Raw genomic sequence first — 22,847 nt, forward strand, 5'->3', positions numbered from 1 at the left:
CGCAATAATCACTTGAAACTGAATTGTTGTTCCCAAAACTATTGTTTCCTGGAGATTCCCTGTCTGCAAACAGGGAAGAGACCACCCTTTTTGCAGATAGTGAAAAGGGTAGGTAACGCAGATCTTTGCGGACCTACTCATTCTCCCCATTGTTATTTATTGGTCTTTTTGTTATTTTTTGATCTATGAGGGATTCACTGTCTGCAAACGGAGAAACAACGGGCTCTCTCTTTGCAAGCAGTGGAGGATAGGTAGGGCAGCAGCCGTGCTTATTTTTTCTCCCCCACTCAATAATCACTTGAAACTGAACTGTTGTTCGCAAACTATTGTTTCCTGGAGATTCCCTGTCTGCAAACAGGGAAGAGACCACCCTTTTTGCAGATAGTGAAAAAGGTAGGTAACGCAGATCTTTGCGGACCTACTCATTCTCCCCATTGTTATTTATTGGTCTTTTGTTATCTTGATCCATGAGGTATTCACTGCCTGCAAACAACGTAGAATAGAAATATTCTGTCCAGTCTTTGCACCTAGTGATAAGATAGGCAGTGCTGACTTTTTAGTCCCTCGTTACGAGCCGTCATGTCTGTCTTCTCCCCACTGATTAGTAGCCTGTTTAGCCCGGACCGCCTATTAGAGATGGACCATCCAGCCCCACTGGAAGGCACCCCTAATAAGGACATGTTCATGAAGCATGGATTGACCGCTATAGCCTATAGTAAACTATGGCATAAATATACAAAAAAGGGTCAAGAAAGTCAATGGCCCCTGATAGGATCCTTCGATGATGATAAAATAAAAACGCTAGAAACTGCCCTGGGTAAAAACAAGACAACACCTACTATGCTTGACAGCTTCGGCATGTGGCGAAAAGAAACTGAACAACGTAAAAAGAAAACTGAGAGTAGGTTGGAAAAAGAGCTGCAAAAAGCAGCCCACCTAGCTGCTCAGAGACTAAAAAAGGAGATAAAAGAAAGAGAGAAAGCTAAACAGAAACTAGAAATGGAAACGCCAAGCCAGTGTCCGGTTAGAACCCCCTCCATGCTCTACCCTGATTTACCCTCGAAACGACAAGCCAATGAGGACCTGCTGTTAGGTCCTCCCATCATCTACATGCCCCCTCCATATGCCCCTTCTCAACCCTTGGCGCAGCACGCGCCACCCCCAGGTACAAACGAAGGTACCGCCACAGCGTCGGCCCCAATGGCCTCTGTGCCAGCCGAACCCCTTGTATTAAAACCCGCACCAACAACCACGTTAGACGACCATGAGACTCGAAGGGCTGGCCCTGCAAGAACAAACAGGCTAGACAAAGATGAGCGAGCGGGGATCGACAAAATAGCAAGGACACTGGTAGAAAGGAAGGATGATGAAGAGTACATCACAGATATGTTCAGCTCGTATATAGGGAGTCACAGACGACACTTTACCGTACGACTGTGTTATCATGTCTTGAATGCATACGAGGACCGATATCGAGACAAAGGTCCCGAGAGTCTAAGGACTCTGTACCGGAAGGTCGATATCGGGGATGAGGGCGAGTGTGATGTGTCGGACCTCCTTACGCGTACGCTTGAGGTTTTCCGCCACCTCACTGAACGAAAACCGGGAGCTAAATCCGCAGCCCCCGTAGTGACCGAACCACCAACCGAGCAATCTAACACCATGATGCCGATACGTGAGGCTGCCCCTTACTGGGTTCCTCCTCGGGGTACAGGGACTCACGATGATGCAAACAACCAAGATGCGAAGGGAAGGGTAGTGTACAACTGGGTCTACCAGCCATGGGACCGGCAAGAGATACTGACATTCCGGAAATCTCTACCCGACCTACGTAAAAACCCCACTGCCTTCTATACTGAATTGGGTACAGCCCTGGGTTCAACGATCATGACCCTGGCTGACATCGACTTGTTCTTCGGGTTATGTCTACCAGCTGATGTGTGGAAGCAAATCCGGAAAGTCGACCACCTTGAGCTGTTTGGACATACCTGGTCACAACTCGATGACCTGGACAAACAACGGGGACCAGGACAAAAGCCGTTGAAATCCATTCTAGACCTCCCAGATAAAATCGTAGAGAAATTAAAAACCCTAATCCCAGAAAAGAAAGTGGACTGGTCGATAGTAACAGCCTGTCGCCAAAAACCCCAGGAGGATGTATCGGAATACTTCTCCCGGTTTGAAACGGTGTTCTCCGATTACAGCGGCCAAGACATGACCACTGCAACCGGACACCATCTGTTCGTCCAGAATTATGTTAAGGGCCTATCATCGGAAATCTCCCAGAAACTACAAGCCAGCGAGAGTAGTTGGGCAGCCTCCAAACCCACAGCGATTCTCCAAATGGCCCAATATTATGAGCATCAGAAAAATGAGACCGATAGGGCGACAGAGAAAAAGAAGAAGGACTTAAAAGAGAGGGTGATGATTGCCAAACTGCAAGGGGTGACTATAGGACGGGACCAATACCGGGGAAACTACCAGACAAACGTCCCTAAGACTACATTTCCCCAGGACCGCACTCTGACTTCCTACAGTGGACGCACAGACCTTAGAGAAGACCAGTGCGCTTTCTGCAATGGGACTGGCCATTGGAAATCCCAGTGCCCAGTTCTTCTGGAAATGATCAGAAGCAAAGACCCCAGGGATGTAGCAAACGGACCGAGACCTAGGGGACAACAACGAGGGCCCCCAAATGACGCGACTAATGACAGATCAAGCAGACCAAATACGTTCGATCGACCCAGGCAGAACCAATATCAACAATCTGACTATGACGACACTCACACCTTCGCATAGGACAGCCAAGGGCGAGGGAGGGATCCAGTCGAGCTCTATGTTGACCAGCAGGGCCCTTATGTCACTGCTAAGGTCCTGGGTACCAAGTCTCCATTTCTGGTAGACACTGGCGCAACACGTAGTGCGTTATCTAAACGACTGATTCCAAGGGCACCCTTGTCTGGCTCACTCATAACATCGACAGGTTTCGATGGAACGCCCTCCACCAACCCTTTGTCTGCCCCGATTCTCTTTGACGTAGAAAACAACACCACCGACACCACGTTCTTGCTTTCCTCCAATAGCCCTGACGCCATTATGGGACTTGACTTACTGAAACACTTCCGAGCGACGATTAGGTGTTCTCAAGATGGAGTTCGAGTGTTTCTTTACGACAACCCCGTTCTGCTTAGACATTGTTCCCCCCGACACATGTTTTCCATCACCGACGTTGACGCGTCCCTGCTTGACACTCTACCTCCGTATCTGTGGGCCAAAGCGGATTCGGACGTAGGGCGTATGTTAATTGACCCAGTGCACATTACTGTCCGACCAGACGCAACACTCCCAAAACTCCCACAATATCGGATATCGCCAGAGGGCGAGAAGGCATTGGTAATGATTATCCAGTCACTGATAGACGCAGGAGTGGTAGAGGAAGTGGTTAGCAACGTTTGCAACAGCCCTATCTTGCCCATTATCAAGAAGCAGGGAGAGGGAGATGAGAAAGCATACCGTTTCATCATCGACCTCCGAGAGATCAACAAAGTGGTGGTACCCCAGTACCCTGTGGTCTCAGATATCACCACCATCCTGACCTTGATTCCATCCACTGCCACCACCTTTTCCGTCATCGACCTCAAGAACGCATTCTTCTCCATCCCCATCCACCCAGACAGCCGATATCTCTTCGGCTTTACCCTAAAAGCCCGCTCATATAGGTTTTGCCGAGCGCCTCAAGGCTACACGGAAAGCCCTAGCATCTACAGCCAGGCCCTCAAAAGACAACTAGACCAAGTCCAGTTACCCGACGGGGTGGTGTTGGTACAATATGTCGATGACATCCTTTTGGCAGCCGACACCACCCCTCTAGCGGTTACCGCCACCATTCAACTCTTGCACTTCCTTGCGGAAAATGGCCACAAGGTCTCCAAGAAGAAGTTGCAATTCTGCCTACCCCAGGTCACTTACCTAGGCCACCTTTTGTCCAAAGATGGAAGAAAACTCACCCCTGATCGAATCCAAACCATTCTAGATACCCCTGTCCCAAAAACCCAGAAGCAGGTTCGCTCCCTATTAGGCCTCACCTCTTTCTGCCGACAATGGTTACCAAACTTCAGCCTCGTTGTAAAACCACTGCTTTCTCTGCTAAACAAAGACGTCCCTTTCCCACTCCCTTGGACTCCTGAGTGTCAAACTTCCTTCACAGAACTACGAGATGCCCTTTGCTCAGCCCCTGTCCTGGGTACCCCTGATTACAAAAAGCCCTTCTCCCTTTACACTCACGAAAGGGAGGGGTGCGCTTTATCTGTCCTGACCCAGGCCATTGGCCCTAAGCAACGACCGTGCGCTTACTTCTCTGCCACTCTTGACCCTGTCGCCAGAGCCTTGCCTGCCTGCCTTCGAGCTGTAGCTGCTGCTGCAGTCTCTATCCGACAGAGTGAGGGGATTGTACTCTCGAATTCCCTCACGGTACTGGTACCCCATGCAGTCGACACCCTCCTGAACCAAACCAAGACGCAACATCTGACGAGTGCACGACTGACAGGATACGAACTGACCTTGCTTGCCCCCCATATCACCCTGAAAAGATGCACCACACTGAACCCAGCAACTCTGTTACCCTTGCCAGAGAACGATCCCAATGTGCACCCCGTACATGACTGCGTGACTCTTACGGACGAACAAACCAGGAGTAGGGTCGATCTCAGAGACACAGCTTTCCCTGACCCCGACGGGGAGTTGTGGGTGGACGGTTCTTGCATCAAACTCCCCGATGGTACCACTTCCGCTGCCTATGCAGTCACCACGGCTCGAACTGTAGTAGAAACAGCCCGCATCACCCAGCGATCTGCCCAGGCAGCGGAACTGATCGCTTTGACGCGAGCCTGCATCCTGGCAACAGGAGCCACAGCGAACATTTACACCGACAGCCAGTATGCCTTCGGGGTGGTTCACCATTTTGGGCTCCTCTGGAGGGAGAGAGGATACTTGACCTCACACGGCACACCCATTTTGCACGGGGATCTAGTCTCCGCCTTAATCGAAGCTGTCCTCCTCCCCAACAAACTTGCCGTTATCAAATGCCAGGCACACAAGAAAGTGACAGACATTATCGGACAGGGAAATGCACTAGCCGACATCACCGCCCGAACGACAGCTGAAAATAGAACGACAACACATATGTACGTGACCAGGTCACAAGCAGAAAACTGGACTGACGCCAAGGACACAATTAGAGACATACAAACGACTAGCACACAACACGAATTGACTGAATGGACACGGGTGGGATTGAAAGACGATGAAGGCTGCTGGCGGACAAAGGACACGAACAGATGGTTGCTACCTGATTCGTACTTGATTCCCATATTAACCATGGCACACTCCCCTGCCCACATAGGATCAGCCCCCATGATCGAACTTGTCTCCAGGGTTTGGCACAATGACAAGATCCCAGATTCCGCCAAACGCCTGGTCCAACAATGCTTAATATGCCTGCAACACAACCCCGGGAAAGGAACTATAGTACCCCGGGGGGGATTTGGGGTCCCAAACCACCCATTTGAAGTCCTGCAGATGGACTACATCCAGCTAGACAGATGCCAAGGCCTGAAATATGTACTCGTCGTGGTGTGCGCATTTAGCAAATGGGTGGAAGCATATCCAACCCGTGACAACACCGCTATGGCCACTGCAAAGGTTCTGTTAAAGGAGTTTTTCCCCCGTTATGGCCTATGTCGTGTTTTATGGAGTGATAATGGCCCCCACTTTGTAGCCCAAGTTATCCAGCTCATCTTAAATGGGCTGGGTATCAAACAGAAATTCCACGCAGTCTTCCACCCTCAATCTGCTGGGCTTGTCGAACGACACAATGCCACACTAAAGCTTAAACTGGCCAAAATAGTGGCTACGACGGGCCTGAAATGGCCAGACGCCCTCCCATTGGCATTGCTATCGATGCGCTCTACCCCCACCCGACATCACTTAACCCCTTATGAAGTTGTCTTCGGCCGACCCATGAGCGTCTGGTCTGCCCCGAAACCAACTTCCATTCATGACGTTCCGGATGTCCTAATGTCTGATTATCTGTACAAATTGACTGAAACTTTGTCTGTCCTTCATCAGCAGGTGCAGCAGGCCATCCCCGATGCTTCCAGGGGTCCGGGTCACGCCATCCAGCCGGGGGACTTCGTGCTGATCCGAAATTTTCAACGATCAAAGAGTTTGGAACCCCGGTGGACGGGCCCCTGGCAAGTGCTGATCACCACTCGGACCGCACTTCGAGTGGAGGGGAAGAAACACTGGCTGCACGCTCACCACTGCAAAAAGGTCTCTCCAACCCTGGCCACGACAGACACCGTCAACACCCAAGAAGAGCTCCTGAACCAGGACCGACCATCGTTGAACTGCTACCCTGATACTGAGACACTTGAACTTTCAAAACATCCTGACCCCACTGTGCCATCTCGAGAAGGGTATTTCCTGCGTCGAAAGGAGGGAGCTTCGGCTAAGTAGGCCACGGACTAGGTTAAAGGATCTCAGAACGGTGACCCAAACTACCAAGGGTTACCTGGAGAGAAGCTAAAACTAAGTCTGTGGTCCTGCCCACTACCGAGCACCTTGAAGACGAAGATGATGGAAGCGCCAGATAGGAAGATGATGGAAGCGCCAAATAAGAAGCCGACGGAGACAGCAGGAAATACCCACTACAGAAATCCGAGAATAGACAGACTCCATAGCTCAAAGACAATTGCACTCTTCATCATAATCCTCCTCTGTTTTCTCCTCATGACTACGCTCTGGATTATGGAAGAACATGCACCTGCTCACGAAACATTCCTAACCACTGCTCAGCCTACCACCATGAAGGAGCATTATCTAATTTCGCTCTCTCCTCAACTAAGAGAGAGGCGAAAGGAGTTTTGGAACAACTCTTTCGTGCAACTACTTCACCAGCACAATCTTGCCACCAATACCACCAACTGCTGGATCTGTGGGTTGCTACCCCATGCCACTGGACATTCAATACCATTCATCCCTTCACCCTTCTCTGTCCACGGCTCCTGCCTTGCTTGGCTGATCCTCCTGCAAGAAAGCTATACGGGCAATGCCACCTCCAGCAGAACTGCAGCACATCCTTCTCATGGGGCCGGGCGAAACAAGACAAAGACACACTTCTGCCCGCTGACCCCCAGCGACTCGATTCAAATGGACATTCCGGCTAAAGAACGAATCGAAATGCAGGTGTTCAACAATCCAACCAGACCCACCTTCTCCTATCTGCGGAAACGAACGGCTGCCACTCTGACTGTGGCCCTGACGGTCATCAACGTCACCGGCCACATGTGTGTAGAAGGACTTGGGACACAGCTGGTGGGTCGCAGCGCTTGCCGCTTTACCAGAACTTTGGACTCCACGGATCCACCTTCCTTTGTGTCATCCCCAAACATGTATTTCATCTGCGGCACGAAGGCCTACACCTGGCTCCCCAAAGGCTGGGGGGGCACTTGCTACATCTCCTTCGTCCTTCCTCCGACTTATGTAGCCCCAGCGAATCACCACCGGCAAAAACGAGCCAAAGACATTGAACAAGCCGACTCAACAGGGGCGCAGTTCCTCGATGCTATGAAAGGACTCGTCCCCCTCTGGGGCCCGATGGCAAACAGCCGTGCCATCCGACATTTGACTCAGGCAGTCGAGACGACCATGAACATCACAGCGGGCATCTTTGCCAACAACACTGCCGAGCTCCAAGCGGTCCGTTTGGTGGCTCTGCAGAACCGCCTCGTTCTAGATGTGGTTCTGGCGGACCGTGGAGGAGCATGCCGCATTATTGGGTCCAGCTGTTGTACATACATACCGGACAACTCACCCTCAGTGTACAAAGCCATCGAACATCTTCACAGACTCTCTTCGGAAGTTCACCAAGAGCAAGAAGAATGGTCGCTTGGTGGTTGGTTCTGGGACACCGTCAAAAGCTGGGGCTGGAGACTGCTCACCATTATCCTGATTCCCGTAGTTGTAATATGTGGCCTATGCTTAGGAATTCAATGTTTGCCACCTATGTGTTCTTTATGTGCGAGTTGTATTTTTCCCAAAACTGTGGACATTGGAAGCGAACATATGAGAGCATTGTATGATACCGAAGTTAGGAATTTGATGAAAATTGACATTGAGTAAGCAAGTCGGCTAGATATGTTGAAAAGGGAGGACTGTTGAAAGTAGGCTGAAACCGTCAACATTATCGGCGCCCTCTTGCTCTCCTTAACCTTTTTGTGCGCGTAAAACAGCCGCCATTTTGAACACCATGGCTTCCCTGCTCCCGCCGAGAGCCAGCGCGCCTCTCTCCCACTCCTAACTTCGCCGGCATCCCCCGCATACTGACAACCCCCCCTGCCTGCACCTGCCGCGAATCATAAAACCCCTCTTCAGCGCTGCTCTGCCCCAGACCCTCGTCCTGTTCCCAGCGCGACACCTCCCCTCTTCCCATTTATGATCCCCGGCCCTTTGATGCAAACCCCATTTCCCCGTGTGCCCGTTTGTCTTACCCGTTCCCAGGCCGACACCCAGCTCTGCCGATACCAATCCCTTGCCCCTCCCCGTACAATAGAAAGCTTCCCTCCTCAAAGGACCCCCGAGATGATCAAAGCCCCCCCATCCCACGAGATCCAATCGAAACCCACACACTCCGTGAATCGGCGGAATATCCAGCTGCGCGATGATCATCACCTGTTGTGAACGGGGCGGGGACTTCCACTGTAATCTTGCGTGGGAACGGGCTGGGAAGGGGGGGATTCTAAGGATGTCTTTCCGTACATCAAAGTATCGACGAAAATGTGTTACATGCAATAAACAGATAAACGTGTGTATAAGAGGCCAGGCCTCAGGGATGCAGTTAGAGCACCTCAGAACGATACCTTCTGTCCGTTTCGTTGTGTTCTCCTCCGGAGAGAATAAAAACCTTGTTTCCTGCTTTCCAGTCTCCAGCGCCTGCCTCTTCAGTAGTTTAACTTCTTTGTGGGTTCAAGAGGCGACACCGCCGGGCAATACTTAAGGATCTTATATTCTGGTTGGTAGTGCCCCCCCATTTAGTTTCTACACATAGACTGTGCCCCAAGTGTCACAGTCATCCACATGTGGTGCGATCCCCATTGGAAGGCAGATAGTCAGAATTCTGTGTTTCTCAGTAGGGGTAGTATCCGGAAATACTGCCTCTATTTGAGTGATTTTTTTTGTGCTAACCAGAATGGAATGTGTTCCCGTTTTATGGGTACTTTACCCAGACATGATTGTATGTTCTGTGCTGTTATTTTATTTGTATTCCCCTGATGAGGGGTCAGCTGTGGAATGTTAATAGCTGGTTGGACTGTTGAAGTCCGCATTACATATTGGACTAATTGTCTATGAATTTTAATCAGTTGTTTTAGCTGTGCTAAAAGTTCTGGTATTGACATTTTTTCGATGTCTGGATGTGGTGTGTAGCTGGATAGAACCGGCCACGTTGCTCCTGGTCTACCTAGTGGACCGAGCCTGGTGATGTGATTATTATGTTTTAGGGCGCCTTTAAACCAGAGCAGGTGCTCTTGGTATTTTAATGGGATTTCCACCTCCTCGAAAGGAGTGTACTCATCCGGTGGTTCCTCTATTTTGTAATAGTGGAACTCATGTGTGACAGCGTTTGCTGCTGGAAAGTTTATCCATGAATAGAATATCTCTGTCTGCCGATATCCATGTGCCTCAATTACGAATATGACTGTACCACCTCTCGATGTTAGTCCATTTTCTATAAGTTTAATAGTTATAGTTTTTCTTATGTTGACCGGGATGAGTATTGCATCCGGGTCAGTCTGTAGGAGACTTGTGTCATCCTCAAGGAGACGAGCTGCTATTCTAGCTGTCTCCCTTTCTTCTTCACTTTCTGTCATTTTTACTAGCAGAAAGGTTTTTGTTGCAGATCAAGTTTCAAGGAAACGGATTAGGTGCACAATATTTTGGAACACTGTATCCTTCAACGTTGAATAAACCAAAAACTATACATAGAAATCTCTTCCTACTAAGTTCCGGCGGATTTTAACCTTTTACCCACTCCAGGCGAGTTACTCTAACGTCTTGCGTTAGATTTATCGCCTTACCAAACGTTGGGCGCCATGTAGTGTAGTTCCTATAGTCCCAATAGGCTCTGCGCATTGGAATAAAATCTTCAGTAGTGTAGACGTAGGACTGAGGTTAACTAGGTCTCTACTGACTATATTAGACTTAATTAGTTTTGCCAGCTAGCTCAGAGTTCACTAGAAACTTTCTCGAATAAGCGAGGAGGAGTTTAACCTCCCTGGATAGACAAGAAGGGATTTAGTTTCTGACAACCATAAAACATGACAACTTTGCTCTCCCTGAATAAGAGTGTATCTCTAGAGTCGTGTGAAAACAAAAGACAGCTATTTCACTCAGTCAATAAGTGCGTACTTAGTTTCACCAGATTGCAGAGAAAAAGAGAGATGGGCGTTTTCAATAAAAGGTGTTATTTATTGAGCAGTCTCTTTCCTCATACAAGAGAAATTAATTGCTACAATTGCAATACTTATAGTTAAGTAAAGTGCATACAGTAAAAGCAGGATTATGAAATAATACTGTAAAAGCATTGATATGCTTTCTTAGCCATATGATACTTTAAAATGGATAAAATAGATACATACATATATACATTGACTAACCGTACTCAACTGGTGCTTCTAACTACGCCTACCCCGGTGTACCTGACCTAAGCCTAATACGTGGGAAGGAGTAAGTAAGTAGCAGTTTAAGTTAAGTTTGTTTTGCCAAGAATCTGACTCAAGAATTCTCTGTAAGGGTTTAGTCAGTTCAGTACCTGGGTATTAGAAGGCAGGAGGGCTGGTATCTCTCTCTCAGGACTCGGTATCCCAGTCACCCGCAAGGGTAAGCTGGAAACGCCGGAGGCTGGATTTCTCGGCAAGAGAAAAGACAGTGTCTTTCTCTGCGTGTCAAAAGGGAGGGGCAGCGTCCCTGGGCTCTCGCATCAGCTGGGCTCTCGGGCAAGTAGTAGCTGCTCCAGATTCATCACCACTGTGCGTTTGCTTAAGGCAACGTTGGTATATTTATACCTGAAAGCTGCCGGGTTTGACGTAAGGCTGGACATAAGACGTCAAAAAAAATGTCACTAAGAACTGCTCGGACGAAATCAAAACAAAGCAGCGGGGATTTCCCAGGTTGCTGGAGGCTTGGATTTGTTTAAGAACTCGGTGTGCTTTCTAGGGGGCTGGAGGAGTAGGCTTGCTTAATGTGACAGCATGCGCTATGACTGAATTATGAAAAGGGTTTCTATGCCGTTGTAGGGATATTATTGATTTATAACCGGACAAGGGCAAAGAATAGGAATATCGATTCAGGTACCTAGATAAACACACTACAGAAGAAGCGCAAGGTAGTGGACTTCGCGTTTCTACAAACCAAATATGATATGGCACAGTCTGAACATTATAGGTACATACAGATCCGCCATGCTCTGCAGACGGCCATCCCGGCAGAGACAGTCCTACAGGAATCCACTCCTCTTGAGGATAGATTGCTAACGGAACACATGCCCCGCAAAGTAACATCATTCACATATCGAAAGCTGGTAAACAATCTTCCGGACAGGTTGGCTAGGTTACGGTTGAGCTGGGCGAGGGATGTGGGCGACTATGAGGATTCGGAATGGCAAGAGGCTATCTCCTCGCCGCAGGAAACAGCGATCCCCTCCAGACTTAAATTGGTACAGCTGAAAATACTGCACCGCACGTATTACACCAGAACAATCCTGCATAAGATAGGGAAGACCTTTCACGAGTATTGTCTTCGTGGATGCGGCGAGAGGGAAACGTTCTATCACACTATTTGGGACTGTGGTCGAGTGGCTATGTTCTGGGCCGCTGTGATGCGTACCATATCTCAAACCATGACTGTTTCCCTGCTACCTGAACCCCGGCGTTCCCTGTTAAACGTATGGGACGCAACGGATTTAACCCTTCGACAGCTGGACTGGGCCATGCTGGGGATGATGGTGGCAAAGCGAAACATAGCTACTCTGTGGGGTGCTGAAGCTTCACCTACGCTGAGGGACTGGTGTAGGGACATGGATGTAGCGATGGTTGCCGAGAAAGCGGTGTTTGTTCATCGGGGTGCCCCAGGAAATGGGGGCAGATCTGGGGGGCGTGGAACAAATTCAGGGGAGATATTTGTGAACCGCCCCAGATTGACTCGGATGAGGCCCTTTTAGACTAAGAGTCTCATTCCCACGATTCCGTGATGTACGGTGGGTTTTCTGTTCATTCCGGAATTTAGCCAGTAACTGCAGAAGGTTTATCGATGGGGACTTACCTGTATTTGCACTACGTATTTTCAAAATACTACATACATGACTGTTTATGTCGTCTTCCACATTCGATGAGATACTAACTAGTTTAGTTACTTTAAAAATAGAAAATGGACCTTTTTAGATTTATGATCCTTCTGTGAATTATGTACCCGCACGATAATGGAATGCCGCCGTACCCCAGGGATGTCGACACATGGGCTGTGTTGTTATTGATATTACTGAGTAACTGTGAATACGTTGCGGCCGGCCCAAGGGGTTGTAGGCCAGACGCGGTGTATAATGGTAAAGTACAATAAAGGTCTTTAAATTTTTTTTTTTTTTAAATAAAACCCATAAAATATGTAAAAGACCCCCATCTGGTTCGTGGTACGTCCTAATGTGGAAGCACACTTACCTTCCTGACTGTGGTGAAGAAAAGTGGTGGTTGTCTATTAATCAGCCCATTGGAGAGTCTCATTCTGTGCATTTTTTTTGGCCACAGATTGACAAGATGCTCAAAAAAATTAAAAACTATACCAAGGTTGGAAAGTCCATGGGGTGTTCCAAATCACTTCTTTGAGGGCTGCTTTCGTAAACAGCAGCAAAGGGCTCGAACCAAGGAAACATTGTTCAAAGACCGCACTCCTTCTGGAGGCAGCAACAGTTCTTTCCACCAGCAAGGGAGGATAGTACACTGGGGCACCTAAAGGGTGACAAAAGAGGTATTGGCAAAGGGGGCTTCATAAAAAGAGCTGCTACCTCCAAACAGTGACTTGCCCTACCTCCCTGGACCACACATCACCTGTTGTGGGGAGGATACCTCTTTCTTTGGAAAGAAATGACATCCAATCAGTTGGTTCTAGCATTGGTTCAACAAGGCTGTTGCCTCGAACTACACATAATCCCTCCCAATATCTCTCCCTGTACATACGCTCTTAGCAAAGAACATCTGTCTATTCTTCAGAAAAAAGTCCACACAGTCCTACAAAATGGCACCATTGAGAAGGTGCACCGGCAAACATCAAGGCAGTGGTGTCTACAGCTCTCTTATGCCCATCGCCATTAAATGCAAAAGAGCCCGTATTTATTTCCTAGATATAATCAAGCCTTTTTGTAAATCTGATCAGCATTTTGTTGCCATTTCCTATTTTCAGGGTAGGCGTAGTTAAGTGGCTAGTAAAATGTATGCAAACATGCTAATACAAAGAAAAGAGAGTCCTTCCTTCTCCGCCCAGTGCTCATTCCACTAGTAAGAAAGGAGCAACTAAGGCCTTCCTAGGTAACATCCCACTAGTGAATATTTGTAACGCAGCCACTTGGTCAACACTACATTCCTTCACCAAGTGCTACTTTGTGGACGTCTTACCCAGTCAACAAGCCATGGTGGGTTAAACGGTGTTTAAGCCTTATTTCGAACATTTGCATCATCAAGACTCTAAAAACTGCTTCTGGAGAGCACTACTTTACAATCTCTCCTAAGCATGTGTATCTACAGCCACACATTCTATGAGTGGTAAATGCTACTTACCTTAAAAGCATCTGTTTGTAGTGTATAGTGCTGTAGATTGACATCTGCCTGCCCTTCTCCCTAGAAACTTGTGTTTTTATGCAGATCTCCAACTTCCTGAGTTTGCACTGTACTTTGCACTTCACGCACCTTATATAAGTTCATACTCCCTGTTTACTTTCACCCACTGTGCAAAAACCATCTGACATGGAATTGGTGCCCTTAGTGGTGAAGTAATACTACATCTTGTGACTCAAAAGTCTGCGTAGAAGAAAAATGTCTTGCAATTGTCTGAGCCCAGCACTCAATGGCAGCAGTATGCTAAGCATGTGAATCTACAGCACTACATGCTACAAACAAATACTTACAGGGTAAGTAGCATTTTTAAAATATATATCTATATCATATACTGATGTAGACCGATGTATACATCCCAGTTACTTGTTCTATCATATGCATGTCTATTTTAAGGATGGCGGATATGTGATGCATCTGAATTACACCCATGCCCTAAGAACTAGCAGCCGACAACAAAGACGCATGTCCATGCCTTGAGATCTGGCATCACATAAGTCTACTGTATTTTCGTGTCCTAAGAACTTGCACCCTAAAGATAATGAGCATTTTGATACCATTGGGTCTAACACCACAGACATCTCTATTATGTCCATGTTTCAGAACTTGCACATTATATATTTGCAATATATCCCAGTACGTAAGGCCAGCACATCATATGTCAGGAGTACGTCCAGTTTGAGTGGTATCATCCCATACATCTGGAATGTATCCATGTCCTAAAGCTAACATCTTGAATATCAGGAATATGCCCAAGCCATGAGTGGAAGTATCCCACACATTTACTATATATCTGTGCCCTGATAGCTAACATCCCATACATTTGTGTTTTACCCATGCCAGAGAGCTGAATCCTGCGCTTCCACAGTATACCCGTATCATGACAGCTAGCACTCAGACATCAGCAGTGTAGTAATGCCATGAGAGGTAGTACACATACCTATGCATTTTAGTTGTGCTGCAAGAGCTAGTCCCATGCATCTGCAGCATTCACGTACATGACTGTCCTATGAACGCTCTTGCCACATATATTTGTAGTACACCCCTTCAATGAAATCTTTTAACCCATGCATCTGCATTACAGCTGTGCTTTGAGATGTGACCCATCTCATACATCTGCAGGGTAGTCATGTCTTGATCCATACACATGCATATCTTCGATGTAACTGTGTCACGTGAGCTAGGACTATATACATCAACATTCTATCTGCACCGTGAATGGAAACACCACATACATCTGGGCTATAGATATGTCCTGGGAGCATGCACCCCTCAGCATTATAACTATGCTGTAGAAATTGTGCTCTGGTGGCCAAAACTGTATACATCTACACTGCATAACTGTCATACAGTCAAAGCTAGCACACTACATCAGCAGTATAGTTTTATAGCGAGAGTGAACACTTCAAAGTTGGGCTGTAGAGAGGACATAAGCACCCATGCGTTTTCCGTATAGGTGTTCCATCAGCTCTTGCACCCCAACTCTCTACAGTATAACATTCGCACGAGTTAGCATCCTAAGCAAAATTTCCCACAACTATGCAACACTCTGAATAACTGCACTACAGCTGTGCATTTAGTGGGGATGTTCTATATTCTTGTTGCACAGCTGTGCCTTGACAAAGAGTGTATCGAAAACACATCATGTTTTTCATTTGCTAAAACACAAACCGTTCCAGCGCCACCTTGATAGCAGTGCTTCAGTGCATGATGCTTATGTTGGTTCTGTCTTCTGCAGGTGTCTGAATGCTGGTTTAACTATCGATCCAGTTATCGTTGAGGCTTTCTTGGCCAGTTTATCTAACCGTCTCTACATCTCCCAGGAGAATGAAAAGTAAGTCTTCTAGCATTACATATCTCTTCATGTTACCAGATGCTTCCTTAATGGTTTCTTTTGCTGCCATGAGGTACGCAGACTGTTGGTTTCTAAGTTCGGGATGCAGGATTACTTCCAATTTGCCAAATTGCCAAACAAGATTTTGCAAAGCCAATAGGTCTCAGCATTGCCCAAGCTATTTGCCTTGTCCATGTGAATGTCTTTTAGCCATGTTTTCTAGCAGCACATCTGCTGTTCAGCATGGCTGAAACATACTGAAAGCCCAGAATCATCGTTGCTGAGGCTCTTTGCCCCACATGTTGAATTTATTGTCCTGCCCCTCCTAACACAAAAAAAGCACTATGACATGGCCTGTGCTGGCCACATCAAAGCACTTTTTTCAGTGACTTTCTGCCATGCTGTAAAGAACAGCAGATGGGCTGCTAGACTACATGGCTAAAAGACATTTTCATTGAGAAGGCCAATAGCTTGGTCATTGCAGATATCTATTGGCTTTACCAGTGCTTGTTTGGTGTTGACAGGGTCTTGCTGAACAAATGTGGAAGTGATAGCGAGAAACAGTTGAGCTTTGAAGTGAAGCGAGGATGTGGCGTAATGGCCAGAACAGATGACAGGAGAACTTGGGAACCAGGTTCGAATCTCTGGGTTGGCTGAGCAATTTGTGATTCTGGGCAAATCACTTGCGCTTCCCCATGCCGACTATCATAATGTCATGTAACTGGTGAGCACTGAAAGTGCTCCAATACATCGGCTGGTGTTAGAACTATGGGAAGACGGAGAATGGAACCAATGCTCCAATACCATCAAATTGTGTTTTTAAAAAAAACTGCAGCGACGAGGCATGTTGTGAGGGTACTGGTGAAGCAGGAGATACAGCTGGGGATGGGGAAAAAAAACTTTAATTGAATCCAGATTAGCGACAAAAATGAATGTGTCATTGTGTAATGTAACTGATGAGCACTTAAAGTGCTCCAGTACAATCGACGACTGATGCGAGAGCTTCAATTGCATCGGATCGTGCCAAACAAAATAAACAGGTGCTTTTTGTGTTTTAACAGTTTTTTAGGAAATGCATTTGTTTATGTACATGGCATGCATTTTAGTGGTATGTGTGCATGTGTCCAAGGGAGACAGTCTGAAAACACAGGTACTTCTTATAAAGTGCTTTAAAACAAAGAAAAAAATAACTCCGCAAACCAGAAGCATTACCAAGCAGTACCAAGTAATATGAGAGGGCTATGGCCCTCCCATAGTACTTGGTCCATGTACACTATGGGAGGGCCAAACACAAGGAGAGGGCATGACGCCCAAGTATCATGACAAATGGTATCAAAGAAATTAGAGCCATGCTGAAGACTACCAATGGTAGTAGATGGGCGCCCTGTAAGCCCACAGATAGAACACAACACGTTTCTCCGAGGCATCGCATGCGCTGTCTAGCTGAGACCTAAAAATAATAAAAGTATTCAAAAAAGTGATGGATGACATTCTTGAAATAATCTCAGCCACTGGTAATTACTCGGGCCGCATCCCAGTCTAAAGTTATTTTTCACACCATGTCACCACAGTTTGGACTATGCAAATCCGTCTTGCCCCTTCTCCAGTGGGAACAGTCCAACCCGAACTGCCAGGCTAGATCTAACCTGAACACAAGGAGCCCAGAACTAGTTTCTCCTTAGTTAGTGCTCATCAGGCAGGTACAGCTTGGTTCCAGTGACTGGGCATACCTGTCCCACTTAGTATACAAAAAAGTAATGGATGGAATACTTGAATCACCCTCCACCACTGGTAATTATTCGGGGCCTCACCCCATTCCATCGTGGGTCCTATGCACACTGTGTCACTGAAATCAAGCTATACCTGGCTGATGAGCCGCAACTAGGGTGAAACCGGTCCTGGATTCAAGCAAGCCGGGCTGAAGACGGCTGGAATGCCAGAAACCGGTCCTCGGAAGCTTGTTTCCGGTCCAGGGAAGACATGGCTTGGCAGTTCGGGCTGGACTGTTCCCATGAGGCACAGGGTCAGACTGATTTGCATATAGCCATGTCTGAACTGGGGTGGCAGAGTGGGCTAAAGAACGGTGATGGATTAAACCCAGATCTTTTGACTGAGTGTGAGTGTTTGATTGATTCAGATGCTCCGTCCATCACCACGCCCTTTTGTACCGCTTTGGCCGCCATGAGTGTGGCAGGGTATGCTCAGACGTGAGTCCCTTGCTCACTTTGACACTGGATTCAAGCAAGCCGGGCTGAAGACGGCTGGAATGCCAGAAACTGCCAGGCTAGATCTAACCTGAACACAAGGAGCCCAGAACTAGTTTCTCCTTAGTTAGTGCTCATCAGGCAGGTACAGCTTGGTTCCAGTGACTGGGCATACCTGTCCCACTTAGTATACAAAAAAGTAATGGATGGAATACTTGAATAACCCTCAACCACTGGTAATTATTCGGGGCCTCACCCCATTCCATCGTGGGTCCTATGCACACTGTGTCACTGAAATCAAGCTATACCTGGCTGATGAGCCCCAACTAGGGTGAAACCGGTCCTGGATTCAAGCAAGCCGGGCTGAAGACGGCTGGAATGCCAGAAACCGGTCCTCGGAAGCTTGTTTCCGGTCCAGGAAAGACATGGCTTGGCAGTTCGGGCTGGACTGTTCCCATGAGGCACTGGGTCAGACTGATTTGCATATAGCCATGTCTGAACTGGGGTGGCAGAGTGGGCTAAAGAACGGTGATGGATTAAACTCAGATCTTTTGACTGGGTGTGAGTGTTTGATTGATTCAGATGCTCCGTCCGTCATCACCCCCTTTTGTACCGGTCCTCGGTTACAGGCTCCTTTGTCTGGGACTTCAAGCCACAGTTGCTGGGACGCCTCGTTGCTGGGTCAGCCATGTGCTATATAAGTATTCTTAACGTAGCAGTAAGGCTCAGGAGAGGGTTGGGGACTGAAGTACCAGCGCTACAAAGTGCTCAGATCACTTCTGCTGTGCTGGACAACAAGCACCATGGTCGATACTCCAAGCCCCAGGATGCCTCAGGAGAGGGGCGGGACTGTTGTGGCAGCGCTTTGATCACTCCCTCTGTGTGGAGTCTATAGGTTCCTTGTTCGAAGCTTTAATACCCAGGAAGCTTCAGGAGAGGGGAGGGACTGTCGCACCAGTGCTTCAAAGCACTCAGATTACTTTCGCTGCGCGAAACTCCAAGCACCTTGGTCGGAGTTCCAAGTCCCAGGAAGCCTCAGGAGAGGGGTGGTACTGTTGCACAAGCGCTACAAAGCACTCTAGTCACCCCCACTGTGTGGGAAAAGTACCTTGGTCAGGGACTCCAAGCCATAGGAAGGCTCAGGAGAGGGTTGGGGAGTGCCGCCCTAGCATTACTAAGCACTCGGATAACTGCTGCTGCGTGGGTCAACAAGCACCTTTTGTCTGGGTCAACTAGCACCTTGGTCAGGGACTCCAAGACCCAGGAACCCTCAGGAGAGTGATGGGGCTACTCCACCAGCGATACGAAGCATCAAATCACTCATGCTGCGAGGGACAACAAGCACATTAGTCAAGGACTCCAAGCTCCATGAAGGCTCAGGAGATGGGCTGGGAGTGCCGCACCAGAACTACAAAGTGCTCAGATCATTTTTGCTATGCAGTCTTTTCCTCGGCTAAGGGTGGCCCCTCTTTGTCCGTCATCAGCTTAAAGAGGCTAGGCTACCCCCTTCCCCCAATGGTTTTCACTTTTCGTGCCTGGGTAAACACTGTTGACTTTGAACTTGGCAAGTAAAAATCAGCATTTCTGTGGTGATGATTATTGCTATTTTTGCATTTAGAAGAGTTTTCAAGTGTTTTTCATAGTGAACGATCGGGTGCTGAGTCATCGGATCTTAACCTGTCCAGCTCTTTGATGTGGTTTTGTTAAAAACATGGACAAAAGGAAACTACTTTTGTACTCCAAGGTCCCGTTAAAGCAAAAAAACGTGTAGCAAGTTATTGTATTGTTAAAGACACTGAAAATCTGGATAATTTTTTCAAATCTGCAATTGTGAAACCCAGGGATTCTGTCATCTTTTTAAAACATGTTAAAAAAATTGGGGGATAACTCATTGACCCGAGTGCCAACAGTTAATTTGCTTACAAAATATTGCAGTATTAGCAATAAGGGCTCCCCAGCAAGGAAACATACCTCTTCTGCTGTAAACAGAAGTATAACCTGATCTTATCGAGATATGCATCGTTCAAACCTCAGTGACTCACAATTGAGCTTCCTAAGTGCATCGAAATACACATATTTTGCCCAGAATTTGTCTGATTGTGCATTTGTTCCAACCTTTGTGAAACAACTTGTTGATGAAGTAGAGTCTTTAAGTGCTGAAATAGTAGAACTAAAACAAATGGTTAATGCAGTAGTAGGTATTATCAAAGATATGTAAACCTGAAGTAAATTTTGTGCCAATTGATTAGGTTGACTTGCATTTGCCAGATGTTACTGATAAAAGACACTCGTCCAATCCGACAGACCAAATTAAAAGATACCTGACCTGGGCTTAGAAATAAATTACATAAGGGATACTTCACATCACATCACATGAGACCTTGTTGACCATACATTAACCACTAGTACACGGCCTCGGCTATTAAGAAGTAATGTGAGATACGGAATTATCCTTTGGAAGGCAGTATGAATATTCCCCAGGGAAGGTCTATGGGGAACGTGCATGCCCCTGTTTTCCTAACAAAGCATCTTCGATCGGAGAGAGAGTTGACTATATGGTCAATTTCCCAAAGCTTCTTAGTGGTAAAAATGAGAATGCAGCATTATTGATAATTAAATGTATTTTTTTGCTCGGACACATGCGCAAATGCTACTTATTGATTCGGTCTGACTTTGTAATGGCCAAACGCAACCCATCCTGCATGGAATATTGTATCCCCACTATCCCAGACCTGTGTCGTCAGGGAATCTGAACTAATCTGTCAATCTATCCATAAAAGTCACTTTCCCAGACTAGGTCAGGATTTCCCTGCTAGTGGGGATACAACTTTCATATCAGCCACATATTGTAATGAGATTCTTGCCCCAGACGGTAAACATACATTGGGGGCAGGATGTTCACGGGGGCATATTACAGCTGACTTCTCAAACCCACTTGAGGCTGGCACTCAAAGAACAAGTTTTGAATGATAAGGCCAATATTCAGATTGGGTCATGAAATTTAGCAGGCTTGATGTCCAAAATGTATGATCCAGATTGGCAGGAATTTAGTGACTAGGTCGATAAATGCCTCTTCCAGGAAACTTGGCTTCTGTCTCCGACACATCGATCAGATTTTGACAGTTTTATCTTGGACTTATCTCATGAGGGAGTAGGCCATACTTCAGGAGAATTATTATTTGGGGAAATGTTTCCCTTGCCTGTACGATTAAACAATTCTTTATTGATTTGAGAGATCTCATGGGCTTATCATTTACTGCGGGAGGGGAAATATTAAACTTTTCAATGTCTTATCATCGTCCCATTTAGGAACATTGCACGTCAGAGACTCTACAAATACTAGAAGTTGTTTTGGAGTACAATATTGATTTCTGCCCATTAATCCTAGTGGGAGATTTTAATACTACATTTGAAGGCCTTGATCTCACACTTAACGTAACTAATGTGGAAGATGAAACCTTTTTTGGTGTACTTGCGCTTTATAAATATTGTTTAACAACATTGTTTAACATAACACGAGAAGATGCGCATACCTGCTTTGGACATCCAAATGATTAAAAACAGGTCTGTTATGGCGATACAAGCTATCCGCATTAATCCTGACCTATGGGTTAAGGGCATGTAATGGTTGGACCGGTTCCGATAGTAAAGAGTGCCCGCTTACAATAAAACAGACTGTAGGAGCAGAATAGATTACATCATTGTCTTTCCTAGTCTGTGGCAGGCTGTGGAAGATATGTGAAGTATTGACCCCATGGCTGTTGACCACAACGCCCTCCACATGTCATTAAAAGGTTTATTTAATTGCATAAGGAGCTCTCCCAGCTACATAACTGACGATAGGTTAACTGTGAAAAGCAATATGAGGTCTATATCCTAGGACTCACTAGTCACTCATCAAGGCATCTCCGCTCCCATTAATGTGGAGGTTGCAGACCTAGTGAAAGACTGGAATAGTCATACAGATTTAAAGTAATTTTGTCTCATAATAAGTTATTTGCTTCACTTCAGGCATACTTTCCCAAGGATTATAAACAAGGTAGGTGGATTAATAAGAAAACTCTCTAGTTCCTAAGTATTTGTAGAAGGGCAAGAAGTGTCCTTATATCAGCAATTAAAGAAGGCAAGAGGGAGTAAATTAAAGAGGCAAGGACACGTTACAGGACCACTTTGGCTCAAGCTAGAAAACAGTGGGAAACAAATAATTAGTTGTACCTTATGGAAGCTGTAAAATCTAAGGACAGTTGAACATTTCGGCATATATTTGCCAAGTGACGTAGCCAAAGACAAGCTGCCTCAGATTGCCACATCTTACCCTAATTATGGGTGTAAAACTTTGGTGGTCTATACTCTTGGAAACCTATGGCCTCCACACAAAAATCATTTAAGGTTATTAGTTTGAACAAAAGGCTTGAGTTCACTTTACAAGATACCCTGAAACAATAGAATTGATCAAATGTAGTAAAGCACCAGGCCCTGATAAAGGTTTTGGGGATCTTTTCCACTCTGAACCTAAGGTTTGGAGCCCATACACAATTGAAATGTCAAATGCAATAGCGCCGGCTGATTTTCCTGATAGTTGGAGGGGTGCAATAATTGTCTTTATTTTTAAAAAGGGGAACAGGGAGGGACCCACTAACTATCGTCCTATTAGTCTAATTGACAATGTGCAAAAAATATTTTGTAGACCACTGCTCACCAAGCTTCATGACTGGATGTTGGGAAATACTATCCGTACCCATTTTCGGTCCGGATTTAGGGAGAAAGTGAACACTGTAGACCAGATTTTCCGCTTTCCCCTTATTTAGTGGAAAACATTTGAAATAGAACAAGGGCATTTGTTTGTTGACTTTATCGATATAAAGGCAGTATTTG

General features: G+C 46.6%; 1 protein-coding gene across 2 annotated transcripts in view; it reads left to right on the forward strand.

Moving 5' to 3' along the window:
• PI4KA (phosphatidylinositol 4-kinase alpha) overlaps positions 1-22,847 on the forward strand; it is a 517,988-nt gene that overhangs the window by 152,299 nt on the left and 342,842 nt on the right. For both annotated transcript variants that reach the window (XM_078667865.1, XM_078667866.1), the window contains exon 15: positions 15,673-15,768. In XM_078667865.1, coding sequence (XP_078523991.1) covers positions 15,673-15,768 — 96 coding nt within the window. The remainder of the gene's footprint in view (positions 1-15,672; positions 15,769-22,847) is intronic.

This window comes from Lissotriton helveticus, chromosome 11, assembly GCF_964261635.1.
Source record: "Lissotriton helveticus chromosome 11, aLisHel1.1, whole genome shotgun sequence".
Classification (NCBI taxonomy): domain Eukaryota; kingdom Metazoa; phylum Chordata; class Amphibia; order Caudata; family Salamandridae; genus Lissotriton; species Lissotriton helveticus.